Genomic DNA, 18,804 nt, shown 5'->3' with positions numbered 1-18,804 from the left:
CTCCCCCCTCTCTCCCTCTCCTCTCTCTCTCTCTCTCTCTCTCTCTCTCTCTCTCTCTCTCTCTCTCTCTGTGTGTGTGTGTGTGTGTGTGTGTGTGTGTGTGTGTGTGTGTGTGTGTTTGTTTTCAAATAAAAATTTAGATCGTCACCTAGATGACGATCTCCCGCAATAATTGCCGAAACGTCGGACTATTTCACTACACGACATAGTCACACTCGCGGAAGATATTAGTCATGGAAGAAACTGGATGTAATTTTTCTACTATTTTGTCGCCACGAGGGGAATTTGCGACAAATTAAAATTGTGTACCAGATTTGGATATGAACCTTGGTATCTGTTTTTCACGGACTGCGCACTACCATTGCCACGACACGTGAACGCTTCACTGATCGACTCGAAGTGTTCACCTCCCGCATAGTCTTGCTCCGCTACGAGGCCATATGTTGATTAGAAAATCCAGGTATGGAGCCCTTAGTACTTTTGCCGGAGATAATTTTGCAATACTGGAAGCTATATCCACGAGAATTCTTTTAGAATTGTCGTTAGATAAATACTGAACTCTGTTGATCCTACTTTTGTGTGGCAGACCTTTTAACCTAGTTTCATACAGTTAGAGTTCTTTATACAGCAATAGTGAATCACTTTTTATTCTTCTTCGGCGCTATTAATCCCACTTAGATTCTTCGTCGATGTTTGTATTCTGGTAGTAGCTGGCGCACCTGTCCACATTTGGCGAAAGTTTCTCGTATTCAGTCCACTCAGCGCCAACTGTACCCCTCTCGTTTTACTTATAGGTATTTTTAATCACTTCCTTACTTAATTATCAAGGATCCCTTCTATTGACATGATTGCATCATTTCTGTGGTACTTCTCCACTCTTTTCACGATTCCTTTCTGTTGTACTTCGGCAATCGATGTCTATGTTTGTGGAACCATCACATCAACGATAGGCTGCAGGGTAGGAAGAAAACGGACTACGTGGTATAATAATTATAGTAATGCATCTAAGCACTAATTGATACTATTTCATATTCAAGATATCCATTATCGATTAGATATTCTGTGTACGTATTACTTACACGTACCCCTATCCGTAGATTTTTACGTTTTCTTTAAATAACATAACTTGCAATTATTTTGGGAGATCTTTGCCACTTGTATATAATGATTCTTGATTTAGAAGATCTCGTCATCGTTTTTTTGTCTCTGGATCTTCATTTTTAGAGCTTTTCGTTTATGCGTTTTTAGATTCATCATGTTGAGTCAGAGTGCTCGTTTTGAGTTCTTGCAGGAATATGCAAATAACTGGGAGGAGATTAATTGATGAATTAACGATTCTACCACACACTCGTGTACGGTTTACCTATATGACCTATTGCAGTTACCTGCAATCGAAGACAGATATGGGAAATTGATAGCCATACCACAATGATAAGAATTGTCATAGTCTGAGACGATCGAAAATAGAGTTTTCGAGTAACTCTGGTATTTCTTATCTGTTCTGTAATATACAGCTCATTCACGGAAAAAGATAGTTGTGTTGTTATTAAAGGCTGTCGGGTTAGACGCGTAAGTGCTGATAACACTAGTAACACAGTATTCTGAGTATTTCGCAAAAGTGATTACGGAAGGTCGGTTAAGTATGCTGTACACTTTTTTTTATGAAAGCCACGTATCCAGCTCTGAGCACCAGTAATGAGAATGTGCAAAATTAGGCCAGATGTGACTATGTTGGCAGCGCAGCTACAGAGGTTACGAAAACAAAAGACAATGTGCTCCGTTCGGGAGTGCAAATTTTTCTACCTCAGTGGCACTGCGCGCAGACTATCTTGCGTAGATTGTTTGGTTTAGCTCCTGGATTACTGCTCTTACTTCGCAGAAAACGTGTGGTTCCTTAACAGCCATCTTTTTGTGATGCAGTCCTTCAAATGGTCTGTTGATCCTCCTACTGGCATGCTCATTAACTAGTGAAATTGACTGTCTTATGTAAGCATATTAGCGCATAGGTTTTGCTATTAGTTCCAAAATATTTGAATTAAACACTTTACTTTAGACTAAATCTTCTGTGCACGCAATCAGTTAGCAAGTGACGAGTTAATCTTCCGTACTGACGTTTTTTCTGTTCTCTCTGTTACTAAGCAACATCTTCATGGAGTGCTAAAAACGACAATGGTACTCTGTCTCCGGCCCCACCCGCACCCGACAGTTTGCACACTTCTCATTTATCAACATCCGTACTTTTCTCGCCAGATATTTATTGTGCAAGCTTCTCCGCGTCTCGATCGTCACGTCCAAGTACCCAACGATTCTGCGAGTCATTATTTACGATTAGATAAAGATTTCTATAGCAGCGCGTCACGGTTGTCTTGCCCACGAGCGGGGTGCGCGGTGTGGTTAACCGCCGCACGCTAAGTGCTGCAGGTGTTTGCGCCGCAACCGTCCGCGCCCGTCCTTCACCGGGCCGGAGCGGGTACTGCTAAGGCGCGATCGGAATTCAGCTTAGCCTTCACAGCTAATGCTGTGCTGTGCCACCGACTGTACGAGCCGTCACCAAGTACACTGTTCAGAATAGATTCTCTGCTCACGTCACTGTTCGTGAGTAGAGTAGATAGTCCAAAGTTAGATCGGACAGCGTCTTCCCAGTTGGAGCATGTGTAAAATTTTTCGGAGGAAAAGAAGGGAGTCAGAGCAACTGCTGAATACATTCTGCCCTTCCTGTAATTGACGTGCTGAATAACGTATCTGTTGCTCGTACAAAAGAAAACTTTCTCCTACGGTCATCAGTGGACGTCTGTGGTGTTAATTACCTCGCATCGTAAATATTGTCCCAAACAGCCAGACTGACGCCACACAGGAAAACTCTTTCACCCCTTCTCTCTCTCTCTCTCTCTCTCTCTCTCTCAAATGTTCAAATGTGTGTGAAATCTTATGGGCCTTAACTGCTAAGGTCATCAGTCCCTAAGCTTACACACTACTTAACCTAACTTATCCTAAGGACAAACACACACACCCATGCCCGAGGGAGGACTCGAACCTCCCCCGGGACCAGCCGCACAGTCCACATCTGCAGCGCCTTACACCGTTCGGCTAATCCCGCGCGGCTCTCTCTCTCTCTCTCTCTCTCTCTCTCTCTCTCTCTCTCTCACACACACACACACACACACACACACACACACAAAGCTTTTCTAACCCAGGACAGTTTGCGACACTAACTTTTAGGGGAAAAAAATTCATATGAAAGTTATTTTCTAGGAGGCGGCTGTTGTAGGGAGATTTATTACTTTTTCGCGTTTGCTGCTCCGAACCTTCGTACTATAGTACTCACTCACAATAATAAAAAACAATACTCAAGAGAGGTTGCATAGAAATACAGAATAAATCGATGAAACCCTACAATATGGCCAAATAAACTGTATCCGTATGCCTTCAACAATTTTCAGATTAACTCCACACTTCAACTCTGTTCGGTGCCGCCGTCGGAAAAACTCGAGGCACCGCACACCATTTGCAAATCCCTGTATTCTTCTTTAGAATTACGTATTTTATAAGTGAAGCTCAGTGGTTTCGTGTGACTTGTTAGAACCACGCCCCGTGTGGGATGCCAGATCATTATCGTAATAAGCTGTCTCAGCTTATTTTTTACCAACTAAGACCGTGTAAAACGAAACTAAATGGAATACGAGTTTTCTTCCCTACTTACCCAACTTAGGGATCTAACATTCCACGCTCCCATGTTTTCCTAGTATCTGCGTGAATAGTCCCTGTCCGGAGACCAGACCGGGGGACGATTTTACTTCCAGTATATTTTGCTGAAGAGAATGCCATTACCCCTAAGCCTTACAGAAAAGATGCGCATGACCCCGGGAAAAATAACGAACTATGGTATCCCCTGCTTTTAATTGTTCACAGTACAAATATAGTAAGACCATTTTGGATAAATGTTAGAAGACCAGATAAATCAGTCATCGAGATTGTCGCGCTGCAACTACTGAAAAGGCTGCGGTCCCTCTTCAGGAATTCAGGAACCACAGGTTGTCTGGCTCTCCACAACTATCCCTCTGTTGTGATTGCACCTACTGTTCCTATCGTTGAGGCACGAAAGCCGCCCCAGCTTGGCAAGGTCCATAGTCCATTGTGGTGGTGGGCAACTTAGTATGGAATTTGCATTTATCCCCCAATAACATTAGGCATAATTGTTACCGAGAAACAGAATTATCGAAAGTATATGCACGCCTAAACTTGACCGTCCATCCAGTGCTGACGACTCGAAATTTTGGGCGTGAACTTGCGCATCTACGTACCTTTCAGCCCTGATCTCGCATACAGCCACAGTCAGTAGATTCCACACGTCACAAATTACTTGTTTCTCAATGGCCTTATATAGCCAAATGTTGAAAGCTTCGGTTCTAATTTAGCTAAAAATCTCAGGTGATAGATTATACAAGGGTATTTTGAAAAAACTATTGTTCTGAATGTGTATACTCAACAGAAGGATCGTCCTAGTGTCACTGTCTTACAGTACAGGATGAAAGTATGAATATTACACACTTCCTCCTACTTAGGTAAATGGAGCAAAGTGGTTGATTCTATTTGCATTTGATGTGGTCTGTAATGGTCCTGAGGGGGCTTACGGACGCACTATTAGTTCATGGACGGCTCCTAAGAAAAACCGCCAAAATGTTGCTTTTTTTACGATTTTTCGTGACAAAACCGAGCCACGGGTTGCCAGATGGCTATACAAAGCAAACGGGGGAAACTTTTTCGATGTATGTTACTAAGATCCTCATCTCGAACAACCTTGAAAATTTTCTCGGCATCTTTATCCATTTCCTAGATACAAAAATTGAAAGTTACCCTACCCTACACGGAAAACACGCACGTAAAATCCATGTGAGACGAAAACGTAGTTAATGAAGTGACACAGGACGAAAAAATATTATGTTATGTGTCTCCGTTATCATCAAAATGGTTCTGGGAACCTCGTATTGGAGGACATTCAGAATTTTTGTGCACGTAAAATCATGTCTGAGGTGTAAAATTAGTTTTGGGTTATTTCAGTTTCATGTAAGTAAACTATCTAAATTTTACTGACCCTTAAAGTTCTTTTTTTACATTAATGGCATGCCCTGCTGCGGCAAGGAAAAGAAGGGAAACAGCGGAAAAATATGCTGCTGTTTAAAAGACTAGGGGGATACAAGCTGTCTCTTTCTACCTTCCTCAGAACCTTTAAAATATTCCCCAAAAATTTTGGCATGCGAGCATATTTGCGCTTTTTTGTGCCGAGAGAGGAGACAGCAGCAGTGGGAAAGAGATGGAAAACTAATAAACACTGGGGGATATTAGACTGTGGTTGTGGTATAGAAAGAGCAAATCAGACAATGACAGTGTGAGAGAAAGAGGGACGCAATGGCAGTGGGACACAATTTCAGTGTTGACAGTAACAGAATATTGTTAGGAAAGAAGAGAAGGAAATAGAACCAGTAGGAGAGGAATGAAGAGAAAGTGGAAGTGAGTGAGAGCCAGTGATAATAAGAGAGAGGCCACGGCAGTGACAACAAGGAAGAGAGAGATAGTGACAGTGAGAAGATACAGCGAGTGGCAAGAAATAAATGAGACAGTAACAGTCAGAGAGAGCAAGAGGGAAACGGTAACAGCGAGAGGACACGGTAGTAGTAGTAGGACAGAACGGAGGATACTGTAGCTGTTGGATAGGAGACGGTGACTGACAGACACAGACATAATGACAATGAGTTGGACTGAATGAGTGAGGAGTGAGAATGGGGAGGTGGGAGTGGATGAATATGAGCGTCTCACCGCGATGTACTAGTCGGTGTGAGCGAGTTAATTAGGGGAGTTTGTGGGAGTGAGAGGCGAGTTGCATGATAAAAATAGCGCGAGTACGTCCGCTTGCCAAAATTTTTGGGAACATTTCGAAAGACACTGAGGAAGGTAGAATGGGGCAGCTGGTACCCCACTATTCAGTCAGTCTTACAAACATATATTCGCCTTTTTCGTGCTCCGACAGTATTATTTTCCGCTGGTATCCACGATACGCACACAAAGACAATTTTCTATTTCTTTTTCTGTCATTTAGACAAACTATAATTGGATACATTTGGTAAATGAGTGATGTACCGAACTGTCGTAGTGTTAATTATTATTATTGTGTCGTTATGTATTGATATGTTATTATTATTATTGTTATTATTATTATTATTATTAACCTGTTTAATTATTATGGCAGTGTTTTTCTTATTGAACCCAGTTTTAATGCTTAGGAGGCGCGAAATTTTGTTATCAAAAGTGGATTTCCGTCGCCTGTGAAATATCGTGTTCGTTAGCCGATGTATCTAATCGGCGCATCGAACAGTAGGTAAGATTGTGCCGCTGCCGAGGTTCTAGACCAGCGCTGCCGTGTTAGCAATAGAGGCGTGTGTTGCTGACACGAGGCCACGCCCCGCCCGAGGACAGGTTCTTGCGGAAATCGGACCAGTCGTAAATGTGCCTCGGCCGTGTTATTACCAGAGACAAAAAACCCGCGATTACCGGCAAGTAGCACGCCAGGCGCCGCTTATTTTTATGACTGTTTAGGGTGTTCAATCAGGTTTCGAGGGCGCGGTGCTTTCTCCTCTGTGCGCGCTTTGTACGCCATTTGCGGTACGAGTATGACGGCAAACAAGAACAGCACGCGCCAACACGACGCCAAAGCCTGCCGCCTTGAAGCGAATCTGTGCTGCGGGCGTAGTCTGGCTGATTTTCTCTTCGGTCAGATGTAAATTAGTCTCGCGGGGCAGTGTTTAATCTCAGTCTGCGTGGAATATCACTGGAAAGCGTGCAACATCTGAGGTAGATATTGAGGAATACCTGAATTTAGAATGGCAGTTGACATGGGCAGTTTCAACACGAGAAGAATAAATGCATCATGTTCTGCTATTGTGTGAGAAAGATAGAGTATTTTCCAATGAAGGGGTACGCCAAAGCGTCAAATATCGGTGTGCTGTCTGATTTAAGTAACAAAGATAGAAATCTTCTCATAACTGAAATTAATCACTATTGTTGTTCGTTCTACTACGAGTTTCGGAGAATTGTAGCTCCATCATTGCGTGGATTTATGTGAGGCGCCTGGATAGTCGCACGCTTAACGCGCCACTTCCGGGATTCAGGAAGGCCCGCCTGGTGGGCTTAACGACGAGGATTGGTAATCTAGCTAGCCTAGATGTAGTTTGTAGGCGGTTTCCCACGTCCAACTAGGTGAACACCCGGCTGGCACCCACGAACCGCCTAAGATGGACGCTTTGCAAACATTTAGAAAATGTTTTCACATTTCAAAATGTGTTTTACTCTAAACGCACACGGTTGGGGTACACAAATTGCACCCCGAAAGGGGAGAATCGAGATGACGTGACGAAGGACACCGGCTGTTGCCTGCCACTAACATTGCCACAGCCCAAATAACAATGCTGACCCCGTACAGAAATGGGAAAAGACAAAGAAGAAGAACATCAGACGGATTTATGTAAATTAACAATTTAAGTGAATATAATTTAACTACGACTCGAAAAGCACCCTACGATCACTGAAAGATTGTGCCAGAGGTTGCCTATAGAAGCCGCATAAACAAATCGTCTACATATTATTAATTTAAATAAATTCACCTGACGATGGAGATGTAGTGTTGTACAATGCTCAGCAAGACAGTAGTATTCTGGTCGAGAGGCCGATGACAGACATTGGAGAGAGAGAGAGAGAGAGAGAGAGAGAGACGAAAGGAGAAGTGATACAGCAGCAAGAACACTTATTTATACAAGATCTATTTTTCCTTAGCGCTTACCCGCTCACTTTGTCAAGCGCATACATTCCGAATCAGTGCAGGGGTTGATGCATTTTAAAAGAAAACTACGTAATATCATTTTTTTTTCATTCTCGTTCACAGCTTTTAATTAATTTTCTTTTTTCTTAATTATACTTTTGCCTTTTTTGTTTATTTCCTGAGTAAGTGTTCTGTTATATTTTGCATTATATGTGAAAAGTTATCCAGCTTAGAAATACACGTTAACAACAGAAATGATTCTCTTTTGCGACTTGTGGTTCGGAATCCACGTTAAACTGTTAGTCGTTATATAAATGGATAGGTTAGGCGTGTCCAAACGTCGTCGAATATGAAACACAGTAGTGTTCAAAACAATTTTCATGTTGATGGCCACTCTGCTTACGATCGCGTTAACGACAGCTTTACTTACAGATAAACGTAGCTCTGCTCGTAGATGGCAAGTTTCATGAAAACAGCAGGAAATAAATATCTGGAACGTGTTAATACTGCAGGATCTGTGCTTATCTGAAATGGTTTTAATCAATCCAGATGTCTGGTAACTTGTCTATAAGAAAATGTCATGAACTTATGACAACCTAGCGTCGAAAAGGACATTAGGCTAGCGTGGTATTCAATACGAAAGCCCAGCATGTCATGCAACTGATTCATATCCAAGAGCACTTATTTAATACCGTTCTTCATTTTTTCCACAAGCCATAAGATAAGAATAATTTTGCCATTAGTAACAGCTTTACATTATTGAAACTGGTTTATGCTACGGGTTTTCATGTAACGCAAAGGAATGATATCGAAGAATGTTGTCGAACGCAATACGGCAGTTCAACGTAGCTTTCTTTAATACTGTGGCGGTTGTTTTGTTTGTGGTATTAGGAAAAAAAAACACACACACACACACACACACACACACACACACACACACACACACACACACACAGAGCTCACTGTGATGCAAAAAGTTCTTACTTTAAGCACAATACGAGGGCAACGTCAGTAATTTAAATTTAAGCCAGTGGTTCAGTTACGTTGTTGTTCATTTGTATTTTTTCAGACCTAGGAAACGTGTTAGTAGTCATCGTACTGCATAACCTCGCTACCTAAGTTAGTCAATTTAGCACATTGTGTTAAAGGGGAAAGTGACCAGTATAAGCTCATGTACTGAGTGAACCATTCGATATATTGTCGGAGTTAATCAATCTCGTCCTTTATTTTCAGTTGATAAATCGATCATTCAACCTGTGCAATCATTCCTTGTCGCTATTTATTGCGCTGTAGTTATGTGAAGAAGTCAGCTGTGTTAATGCTTGTGGCCTTAAATACTGCCACATCTATTAAATTATAATGATACCAATACTGTCCCAAGAACTGACAGATCTGAGGTATGAATTTCCATTTTCTTCGTGTGAAGGACGAACACGATTTCCTGAAGGCTGTTCGTTGCATGGTTTCAGGTAGATTCTCCACATAAGGCCGGTATGTAACGAACATTTCTCGTGCTTGAAAAACGGTAAAATGTGTTTTCACCATCTTTCCCCCTCTTAACTCGAGTGTAACGTCTTCCAAGGGAATTTTCCTGTCACTAGAGCGTTAGGTTGATGGCACTGTTTTTACTCTCTTGACCTTACAGCAGCACAGCAGTTATTAGTCCTAACAACGGCGTTCCCGGAAGACGAGATTTCACACGTCCTTGATACTTATGAATCATTCATTCTGCAGCATAATGGGGTTTGTGCGATATCCGAGTGGTTACGTGTATTACGCGAGGGAAAGTTTCCGGATATCCATTGCTGTTCGTTCCGAAGATGGTAGCCATGTCACAAGTGGGGTGTAGGCCCTACTTTTGTTGCTGTTAAGTAATTTGGAAACGTTCTGATACCCCGAAGTCTAATTTTGTTTGCCACTCTAATTTATCTCAAAGGTGTTCCATGGGGTTCGGGTCGTGGCTTTTAAACTTTGGGCTGGGAAATAAATCGTATATACTTTGAAATATGCTGTAGTGGTCCTTGCGGATAGTAGCGTTATCAAAACGATGCAGAAAATTTTCCGATTTCAATGTCACCATACATACAAATACACAACGCTAAGCATTCTCACCTATCTATAGGAGCTGTCGTATCTGACCTTTGCGTATTAATGTACAGGAAGTCTTCCGTATTAACTGACGAGGATGCCTGACGATTTGCTCGTGGACAGGGCTCTTGTGTTCGTCTGCCCCTTCTATTTAATGTATTTCAGGTCTACCAAAGCGTTGTTACATATTCAGTAGTAATGCGGAGTGAATTACCTAAATTTTGCATCTATTTTATTTCATGAACGGATCAAGATATCGGAATCACGTTTTTCGTCAAACGGTAGTACAAGGAGAGAAACATAGTTTTGTTCTGTGGGCAATACTCTTTAGTTGATTCACCAAACGAGATACGAAGGATGTGTGTTTCTTTTTTTAAATGGGACAATATATTTTAATGGCATTCAGAAGCGTTTAAAAACATGAGTAAGGCAATATAAGACACGTTGATGTTGCTTTGAAGCTTCTCTCGAAAGTATGTGAGAAATTAACTAAAACTGAAAGTCAAGGCAGCAGGAATCTGTGGTCGGAACTGCAAGTGGGGCTTCCGTGCCAGGCTCCGCCCTTACATGCAGCAAAGGATAGGACTACGCCACTAACATGAAATGGGGTCGGCGACGATTATTGTAAATTGATCTGTTTGCTGACGTCTAGCGTATCGTACCAGAAGGTGCCAAGGAAAACTATATCAAATGTGAGTACGTAGTCGTGTTATTTATTTTGTGGAAATAAGTAAACATTCGAAAGGGTTTATACAATGGTGGAACGTGGCATGAGGTCCTGTTTGGCGGTGTCTATAACGGAACAGCCGGTTCCTGAGTCTTCATCTTTCAGTATCAGCCCATTTCTCGCGTATTTTTGCGAAATGTTGCAACGCCCGACATCACTGTAGTCGTCTTTCTAAGAGCTTTAGAATACCGTTTGAAAGAGTAACATTACATTACAAAACGTGGCCAGTTACGAGTAGGACTTGCGCTGTAAGGGTTCCGTACAAACTTAATCGTGTACCGTATACAGACAGTACATCCATCTTGGTACTCGAGGATCTCGACGATTTTTGCCTCTTACCAATATTGATACTGGCGAGATAACGATTTGAAGTCGGATAACAAATTACAGAAAAGTATTTTTTCGTGTTATATAATTACAAATTAACAATTTCCGGATTTGTTTTCCTTTACACATGCTGCTAAACCTTGCTTGTTGCCAGATTTCGTAATTCTAATTTAACGGGAAGTATCTTACAGGTTTGGATGAGTATGTTTTCCGAGTATCAAAATAATTGACATAAATGGCTGTCTTACGTTTGCATTGGCTTACAAGCTTACGTTTTTTTACGCCGTCACGGAACAGTAGCATGCGGCATAAATTTCAACGTTGTACGTCTCCCCGTCCCTGAGAAAAAGGGTTCTTAACACACGAACAGACAGCGGGATAAGAAATTATATCAAAAATTTGTTTCTTGTGACATAATTATAAATTCACAATTTTGAGTTTTTTCCTTTACTTGTACTGTGAAACCTTGCTTCTTGCCAAATTTCGTTATTCTAGGCCAACAGTAAGTACGCTATAGGTTTTGATGAGTGAGTTTGCGAGTGTCAGTGTATGCGACACCAACTGCCGTATCTTTTGATTACATTGACTTACAAGCTTAAAGTTTTAACACCGCCAAGGGACTATAGATCTTAATATGTGACACAAACTTCGACTTGATACATCTATCCGTTCCTCAGAAGAAAGGGTTTGAATAGTCGGACAGACAGACAACAATGTGATCCTATAAAGATTCGTACGGAGTCCTTAAAAAACTTGATTCATTATCACGTTTGATACAAGAGTTCAGAGTATTACTGATGCATCAGGATTGCGTGCCCTGTGCTTTCTAACATTTGCCGAAGACCTCGTTTCGATATCTCGAACCGTTCAGGAATTATAAGCGGTGTAAGTCTCGGACCCTGTTCACTGACCAGTGGAATCGTATTACTATCAGAAAGTGTACGTGCTCCATAAGGAAGAGACACGTCATGAAGAAATCGTAACGAGGAGGAGGGCACGAGACAAGAACGGCGCACAAGAGAGCGCGAGATGCGTCACGAAGCCGTTTGTCTTGTATAAATTACGGCTGGAAGGGTCCGCCAGCGAGCAGCTGTGTGCGCTGGCTTTCATCAGGACGCCCGAGTAGGGCTTGTCCGTGACACGGAGCGCATTAGCGGGATCGCTGCCGCGCCATCCGTCTCCCCGTCCAGAGGTTTTGGCTGGCGAGTACCGACTTAACGCCTTCATGCGATCATAACCCATAGTAGTCTAATTATCTGCTGTGGTAATTGTGACTAGAGGCCTACGCTCACCTTATTCGAGAAGTCCATTATTCGCATTCGTAGATCTTTAGTCGCATCTGCGGATACTGAAATATAGCGCGGGCATAAACTCTTCCTCTGATTATTACAAAATTTTCTTTCTGAGGCACTATGCTAGGTACAGCTGTGCGGTTTGTTGCAAATGATAGCTTAACTCGTAAAGTTTTTTGCGGAATCACTTCCACACCTCGTATTCGTGCCGTAATAGTCAGTGCACCAGGGACTGCTGAACTGAGCACTTCATCCTTAAGCTTGCAGCACAAAAAGTCAAGAGGGGCTATGTTTTGTGAACTTCGGTGGTCGTGATGATGTCTCGTCTCTGCCAGGCCATCTGTCCGGAAAAGTTAGTGCCCCTTTCAACCAAAATCTACTGTAAGTCTCTCGAGCATAAAACCATGCAAAATACATGTACAGCATTCAACAGTCGCTTTTTAAATGTAGGAGGTGAACTAAATAAAAACTTAGTTTCTGTTGGGAATTATGTAACTCTCGTAGAAAATGGTTTTTCAATACTTTTATCTGAAATACACCTGCGTGATATTAACAAGGCGGAGACTGAGCTAGTAGTTAAATCGCTGACAACAGGAAATCCTGTGGGTGTATATGTAGCAGGATACCAAAGCGCTGTGTTGCATACGTTAGCCCGCTACTCAATCACATACATAACTTTTCCTACGGATATGATCAGTTCCTGAACGATAAAAGTGCTCAGTACTAAATCCGCTTTATAAAAGCTTACAAATAACTCATGCGATATATAATCAGTTATTCTACGCACACATCAAGCGCAAATGAATGGAAAGTTAGCAAACTTTAATGTTTCGTAGTAGGAAAAGTACCCTTTGCCATGCTCTTCGTAGTGATTCGTATTTAAACGTAGAGATGAACGACGTTAGTTTTGAGATGTATTTGTCTGTTAGTTCGTTCAGAATAGAAAACACTGATAAGTCCTGTCCCGCGTCCAGAACATGAAAAAAAGTAAAAATTGCCGAGATACATTCCGAAACTCTGGGGCGTCTAGTTCACCTAACAAAGCCAGTATTGTTTTTCGTCGGACCGCGAGTAATTCCACGTCATTGTTTACTGACATTAAGGTGCACAGTTCTTTGGCTGAGTGTCCTCGCTCACGCACGAGCGACCATCGTGGACTGGGAAGAGCTGTTCGCTGTCGCAGGAATGACTGGCTGCATCGTCGCGGTCTGTCGCACACGCGGCCTGGAGCGCAGTCATCAGTATGTGAGCGTTCCGCTGTGCAAGCGGCAACAGATTCCCGTTCTGCAGGAGGCGCAGTGTACCAACAACCTCTACCAACTTATTTTTATTCTGTTAACGATGCGGTTTTTTTCGTCTACATCTGATGAAATTGTTTTACTAATACCGGTTGAATTGTCGCCATCACTTGAAAGGGACTATTTCTTTTTACTAAATCTTGCTTATTTCCATGGAAGTAAATGCCTTCTTGCTGCGGTGTCAGTTCCTCGCAATTATAATTTGAGTAATGTTTTTTGTGCTTAGAAAGTGAAACTTAATTGACACTGCGTGGTGATTAAGACAGCACTTTACCAGCAGATGCGTGGAATTTTTACATTATATCTCAGATTGATGTGTGACAGATAATGGTTACATTATTACTAATTTATGAATACTTCTGTGCAAATCCAGTGAACACCTGTGCATTTTCATATTTGAAACTTTTTCTGGTTTGTGTTTGTTTTCAATTAACATTGACATTTTCTACGGGCGCACCGAGACTGTCTCCTGAAGCGGATAATTTCATAATAAGAAAACGTATCCAGCTATAATCTGCTTATTGCAGTCCCGATAGCTACGTGAACACCAGCCAGAAACTTCCAAAGGTTCAGGCCTCAGTTTTCGGTCGGTCCTAACAGTATTTTGTCATCTGTCGCTTCTTTCTCCCCTGGAAATTTGTTAATGTGAGAAATACCAGATCCAGGTTTTAATTCCGTCTATAATAGGATGGCTAGGTCAGTTGAAAGGTCGCGTTAAGACCATGCCAAGTAAAGCACTGCGATGTTCAAAGAAACCTTAGGGTTGCGAGCAACATTTACCTTAAAACCGCGAATACTGGGTATTTTATGTTTAGAGGAAAAATGGCTGAAACAAGAAAAACTTAAATTCATATTTGCAACCGTTGTTTGCCCGCTTTCTTCTGACATGAGAGAGAGAGAGAGAGAGAGAGAGAGAGAGAGAGAGAGAGAGAGAGAGAGAGTTTCAGTTCAGAATTTTACTCCGAAACGGATTGGAAACAGGAAAGTAATCCACATATAGGGTCAAACAGGGTGTACTATTGACAAATGCGTGAAAATTATAATTTACACTATCTTAGGAAACGGGTCATCAGTAAACGGAACTTGGAATTATTTGTACTGTTTTTGCCTACTAATCATCTGAAGCGAGATGTAGTGATAAGAGTCTCCGTTCACAGTTTGGAACAGTGAGTTTTAACTCTGTCCAGCCAACCTGATTTAGGTTCTCTAAAATTTTATTTGTTTGTATTTTCTCTAGACCACGACTGATTATTTCCCTCATCCTTCTTAGAGTTACGCTAGTGATCTGTCTGCAGTGACCTCTCCCTGTCGACGAGACGTAAACAGAGGCGCTAGCTGCTACCGAAAGGAACACACTTTTATCATTTCATATGTTCGCTTTAAGCTTCCCTAATGGTATTTTGTTTGATTCAAATTAAGTGACTGCACTGACGTCGAATTTTGCCAAACACTTGAGAAAGTGCAATGATTTACGCAGTGGAAAGAGAACGACGCTTACTTACTCTGTATCGCATTAACGTCGAAGTGTTACCGTCGTTAAGCCAATCAGCAGGAGCTGTACTTGCACTGAGTTCTTTCACTCAGAAGCGGCGATATACATTAGAGTAAAACTAGCGTTAACTTTTTTGTTTATAAACATGTTTGTTTTTCAAGAGCGTTAAAAGTACTGTTTATAGAAAGTATAACTAATGGCTCCATATCTTCGTGTGCTGAAAACCACACTGAACTGGTGGAAGCGTTTTTTTTTTTATAAAAAAAAAACAGTAAGATCCGAAAGCTGTTTCCAGAAAGGAATCGCAAAGTGAAGTGGCACAGAAATACAGCATATCACTTAAAGACTTATAAACAGACTCTGTCTTACGACGAACGATACTGCTTGGAAACGCAAAGCAAAAACTGTTCAATCTGTAAGGATCTATAAGAAAAGAGCGGCATGCCATAACAGTGGAGAGACATATCCTTTAAGTCATTGAATCACTGTGTGTGAACTGAATAAATGTACATAGCTATTAAAATGGCAACACAATGGAGGCAGTATTCAACTTGCGTCACATTGGCGTGAAGTGTACTTCATGCTCGGATACGAATATGATCAGTATTTCAGCGCATCCGCACGAATTTACGTAGGGCTAAAGCCATCTACACTCTATATATAATGAAAGATAATGTTGTTTGTTAGTGAGAAGGTCGTGTTACGTCTCGCGTAAGGAAGAGTAACGTTGCAACTGTGTGCGCTAAGTTTGGGGCCGTTTACTACCTCCAAATCACGTACAAACTGATTCATATGTTTTTCCTCCAATAGCGCGTACGCAGAATAAGTAAAATTTCGTCATTCGCCATCCTTCGTGCTGTAATTTAAATGGCCAGGAGTGTTTTTAAATCCCATAGCAGTTATCAGTTAGTGGTAGATTTTGTTCACTTCCTCTTCTCCGCTTCTCTTTTCGCCCTAAACACACTTCGAATACGAAGTGGTAGCGCTCATTTGTAAACTGCTCCACTGCTACGGTAAGTAGCTATTATGCCGTCATTTGGCACACGCGTTCAAAATGCCGTAGTGGTGTCCCAAAAATAAAGCCGCGACGGGTCGGCGCGTGTCGTCACAAATTGGCAAAGATTGTGTCAGCCGCACGCGGCGCCCGATTTACGCCAGTTTCCTCGGGACCGCGCGCGCCTGCGGATTTAGCGTGCTGTATTTCTGTGCCCAGTGCTCCGCAATGCCGCAGCGCGCGCCGACGCCGCAGCCACAGGTAGTTGTGAACACGCCTCTTTGTTTTCTGCTTGCAGGTAAGTAGCCGCCTGCTGCTATTCTGTCTGGAGTGGGAGCCACGGCATGAACGGCAGCTGTGGCAAACCAGGCCACAACAGCGCGCATCGACGGAACAGTAAGGGTATGCTAATTGCGAGCAGAGCATAATTTCAGCAAAAGTCTTCAGCAATGTACGCTTTTCATTGAGAATTGCGCCGTCTGCCTGATGGGTAATTTCACCAGATTGGTTCAGTAAATATGATGTTCATACAGTGTATTTCCGGAAAATAAGCTGAATAATTTCATAAAGAACAGTTTATTGAAAATGAAAGTACATGTATTCTTCAAAATAGCATCCTTCAACGTTAGTAGTTTTTTCAGCGATTGTATCAGCTCCGATGATCTTTCTGGGACACGTTGACGGGAACCTCCTTCAGACACCTCGTCGCGGCCGCTTTCACGACGTCTACCGTCCCAAAACGATGGACCTTCAAGCTTCTTTCTATTCGAGGAAACAAAATGAAGTTTGCTGGTGCCTCGTCGGGACTGTAAGGTGACTAGGGCAACGTTGCCACACTGTGACTCGAGCCGGCCGGAGTGGCCGTGCGGTTCTGGGCGCTACAGTCTGGAACCGAGCGACCGCTACGTCGCAGGTTCGAATCATGCCTCGGGCATGGATGTGTGTGATGTCCTTAGGTTAGTTAGGTTTAATTAGTTCTAAGTTCTAGGCGACTGATAACCTCAGAAGTTAGGTCGCATTGTGCTCAGAGCCATTTGAACACTGTGACTCGCCAGGAACTCGCTAACAATGGTGGCGGTATGAGACGGAGCGTTTTCGTAATGGAGTCGCCAGTTTCCACCTATCTGCTTCCTGACGCGAAGCACCCGGTTTCGGAGCTTTTCAAGGACTTCCAAGTAAAATTATCTGTTGACAGTTTGTCCCTGTGACACTAACTCCGAGCCTTTGGAATAAGACGCTGAGCATTGCCTTCACCCGCGGTTTCGTCATACTTTTTGTGTTTCGGGAAAGCCTACGTGTGCCGCTTTGCACTTTGGCATTTTGATTTAATGATATGTCGCTGTTCAGTGAACGGTGGCATTTTAATCTCTCGACGCGTCACTCACACAGAGGTACACACTTCGAGCCACCGGCTCTGGGCAGTGGGCAGAAGGCCACTGACGAGGAACGCCTTGCCTTACGAAGACGCCCCACCAACTTTCGCCCCACCAGTCGCAACATTGCAGCCTTCCGGCTTGGCGGGAAAGAGCCACTCAACTACCTTCCGGAGACAATTTGTATACACTACATTTAGGGGTATACAGTGTTTGAAATTTAGTACAGAGAGCTGCTACCTAGGACGCAAACAACGGGTGTAACCCGAATGGGCAAATGGTCGAAATGACATTGGATGACAGATACGGGTACGGCATTCCAGGGTGCTCCAATTCCACGGCCGGTTTCATTAATCGTAGTGACTGACGAGTGCATGCGTGTCAGTCGCTCAGTAATCCACGACCAGATGCTTTAAATTTGTGAAGTATCTGCGAAACATACTAGAGTGGGCAACAGTCGAATACCCTCAGTATCAAGGTACATCAGGAAGTCACGGATAACAGGCGATTTTGCATTACCTTGTTGAAAGATAACATCAAGGAGACCTCAAAGACGGGTACAACACCTCGCCTTAACAACTGGTAGTTGTTAAGTGGCTGCTGTCCATATTACTGGCCCGCGAACCATAGGACATCATGTTGCGTTTCCAATACCATCGTGCTAGAAGCATTACTCACACGAATATCATTACACCAAGAGCTGGGTCCATGTGAGGATGACGAATGCAATCCTCGGAGCCTCCACTCGCGGATACGTACATCGCAATGCTGTACACATAACTGGGATCTGTCAGAAAAGACGACGTGGTGTCACTCCTGCGTCCAGTGTTTTCATTGGCACGTCTTTCTACTGCCGCGTCAATGGGAACTGCAGCAGTGGCCGCCGTTCTTAACAGACGATGGTGCTGCAGACATCGCCGCGCTTTAGGTGAGAGTATTGGCCTTGCTGCAAACAAGCCCATTTGTTAACTGAAGCTACATAACTTGGCAGTATCGGTGTACGATAAGCCGCAGCCTCGATACACGTCAATCCTGCAGCTACCGAATTCCGATACATACTGTTAGACGTCTCTCCTTAAACGAGGTATAACACGAACTTCTCACAAACAACCTACATTCAAGTGAGATTTATGAATGAGAAATCCGCTGAGAAATCTATCCGTATGTACGAATGTAGATGGCGTTACTCCTATGTAGCTTGTTCTGTTGCCCTGAAGTGGCAATCATTTGCATATACAAGCGAGTACCACCTTTCTGCGAATTTGAGGTTCGTTGCGTACCATTTTCAAGGTTGTGCAATTTTAATGTCCGGCAGAGTACGTACGTACGAGGGTTGAAAATTTAATATCGGGCAACTATTTGTTTACAACTCTACAAAACACGTACAAGTTTCGAAGTTTTAC

At 42.8% G+C, this 18,804-nt stretch overlaps 1 protein-coding gene across 3 annotated transcripts in view; it reads left to right on the top strand.

The window, feature by feature from the left end:
- Positions 1 to 18,804, top strand: part of LOC126175859 (uncharacterized) — a 616,100-nt gene that overhangs the window by 145,117 nt on the left and 452,179 nt on the right. Inside the window, exon 1 of one of the 3 annotated variants that reach the window (XM_049922892.1) lies at positions 16,226 to 16,292. The exons of the other annotated variants lie outside the window; for them this stretch is intronic. Within the exon in view, the coding sequence (XP_049778849.1) occupies positions 16,257 to 16,292 (36 nt within the window). The 5' untranslated portion in view covers positions 16,226 to 16,256. Of the gene's footprint in view, positions 1 to 16,225; positions 16,293 to 18,804 lie in introns of those variants that run through there. 3 annotated transcript variants of the gene reach the window in all.

This window comes from Schistocerca cancellata, chromosome 1 (assembly GCF_023864275.1).
Source record: "Schistocerca cancellata isolate TAMUIC-IGC-003103 chromosome 1, iqSchCanc2.1, whole genome shotgun sequence".
Taxonomy (NCBI): Eukaryota; Metazoa; Arthropoda; class Insecta; order Orthoptera; family Acrididae; genus Schistocerca; species Schistocerca cancellata.
The sequence above is the reverse complement of the archived record's forward strand: the minus strand, read 5'-3'. Positions and strand labels throughout refer to the sequence as shown.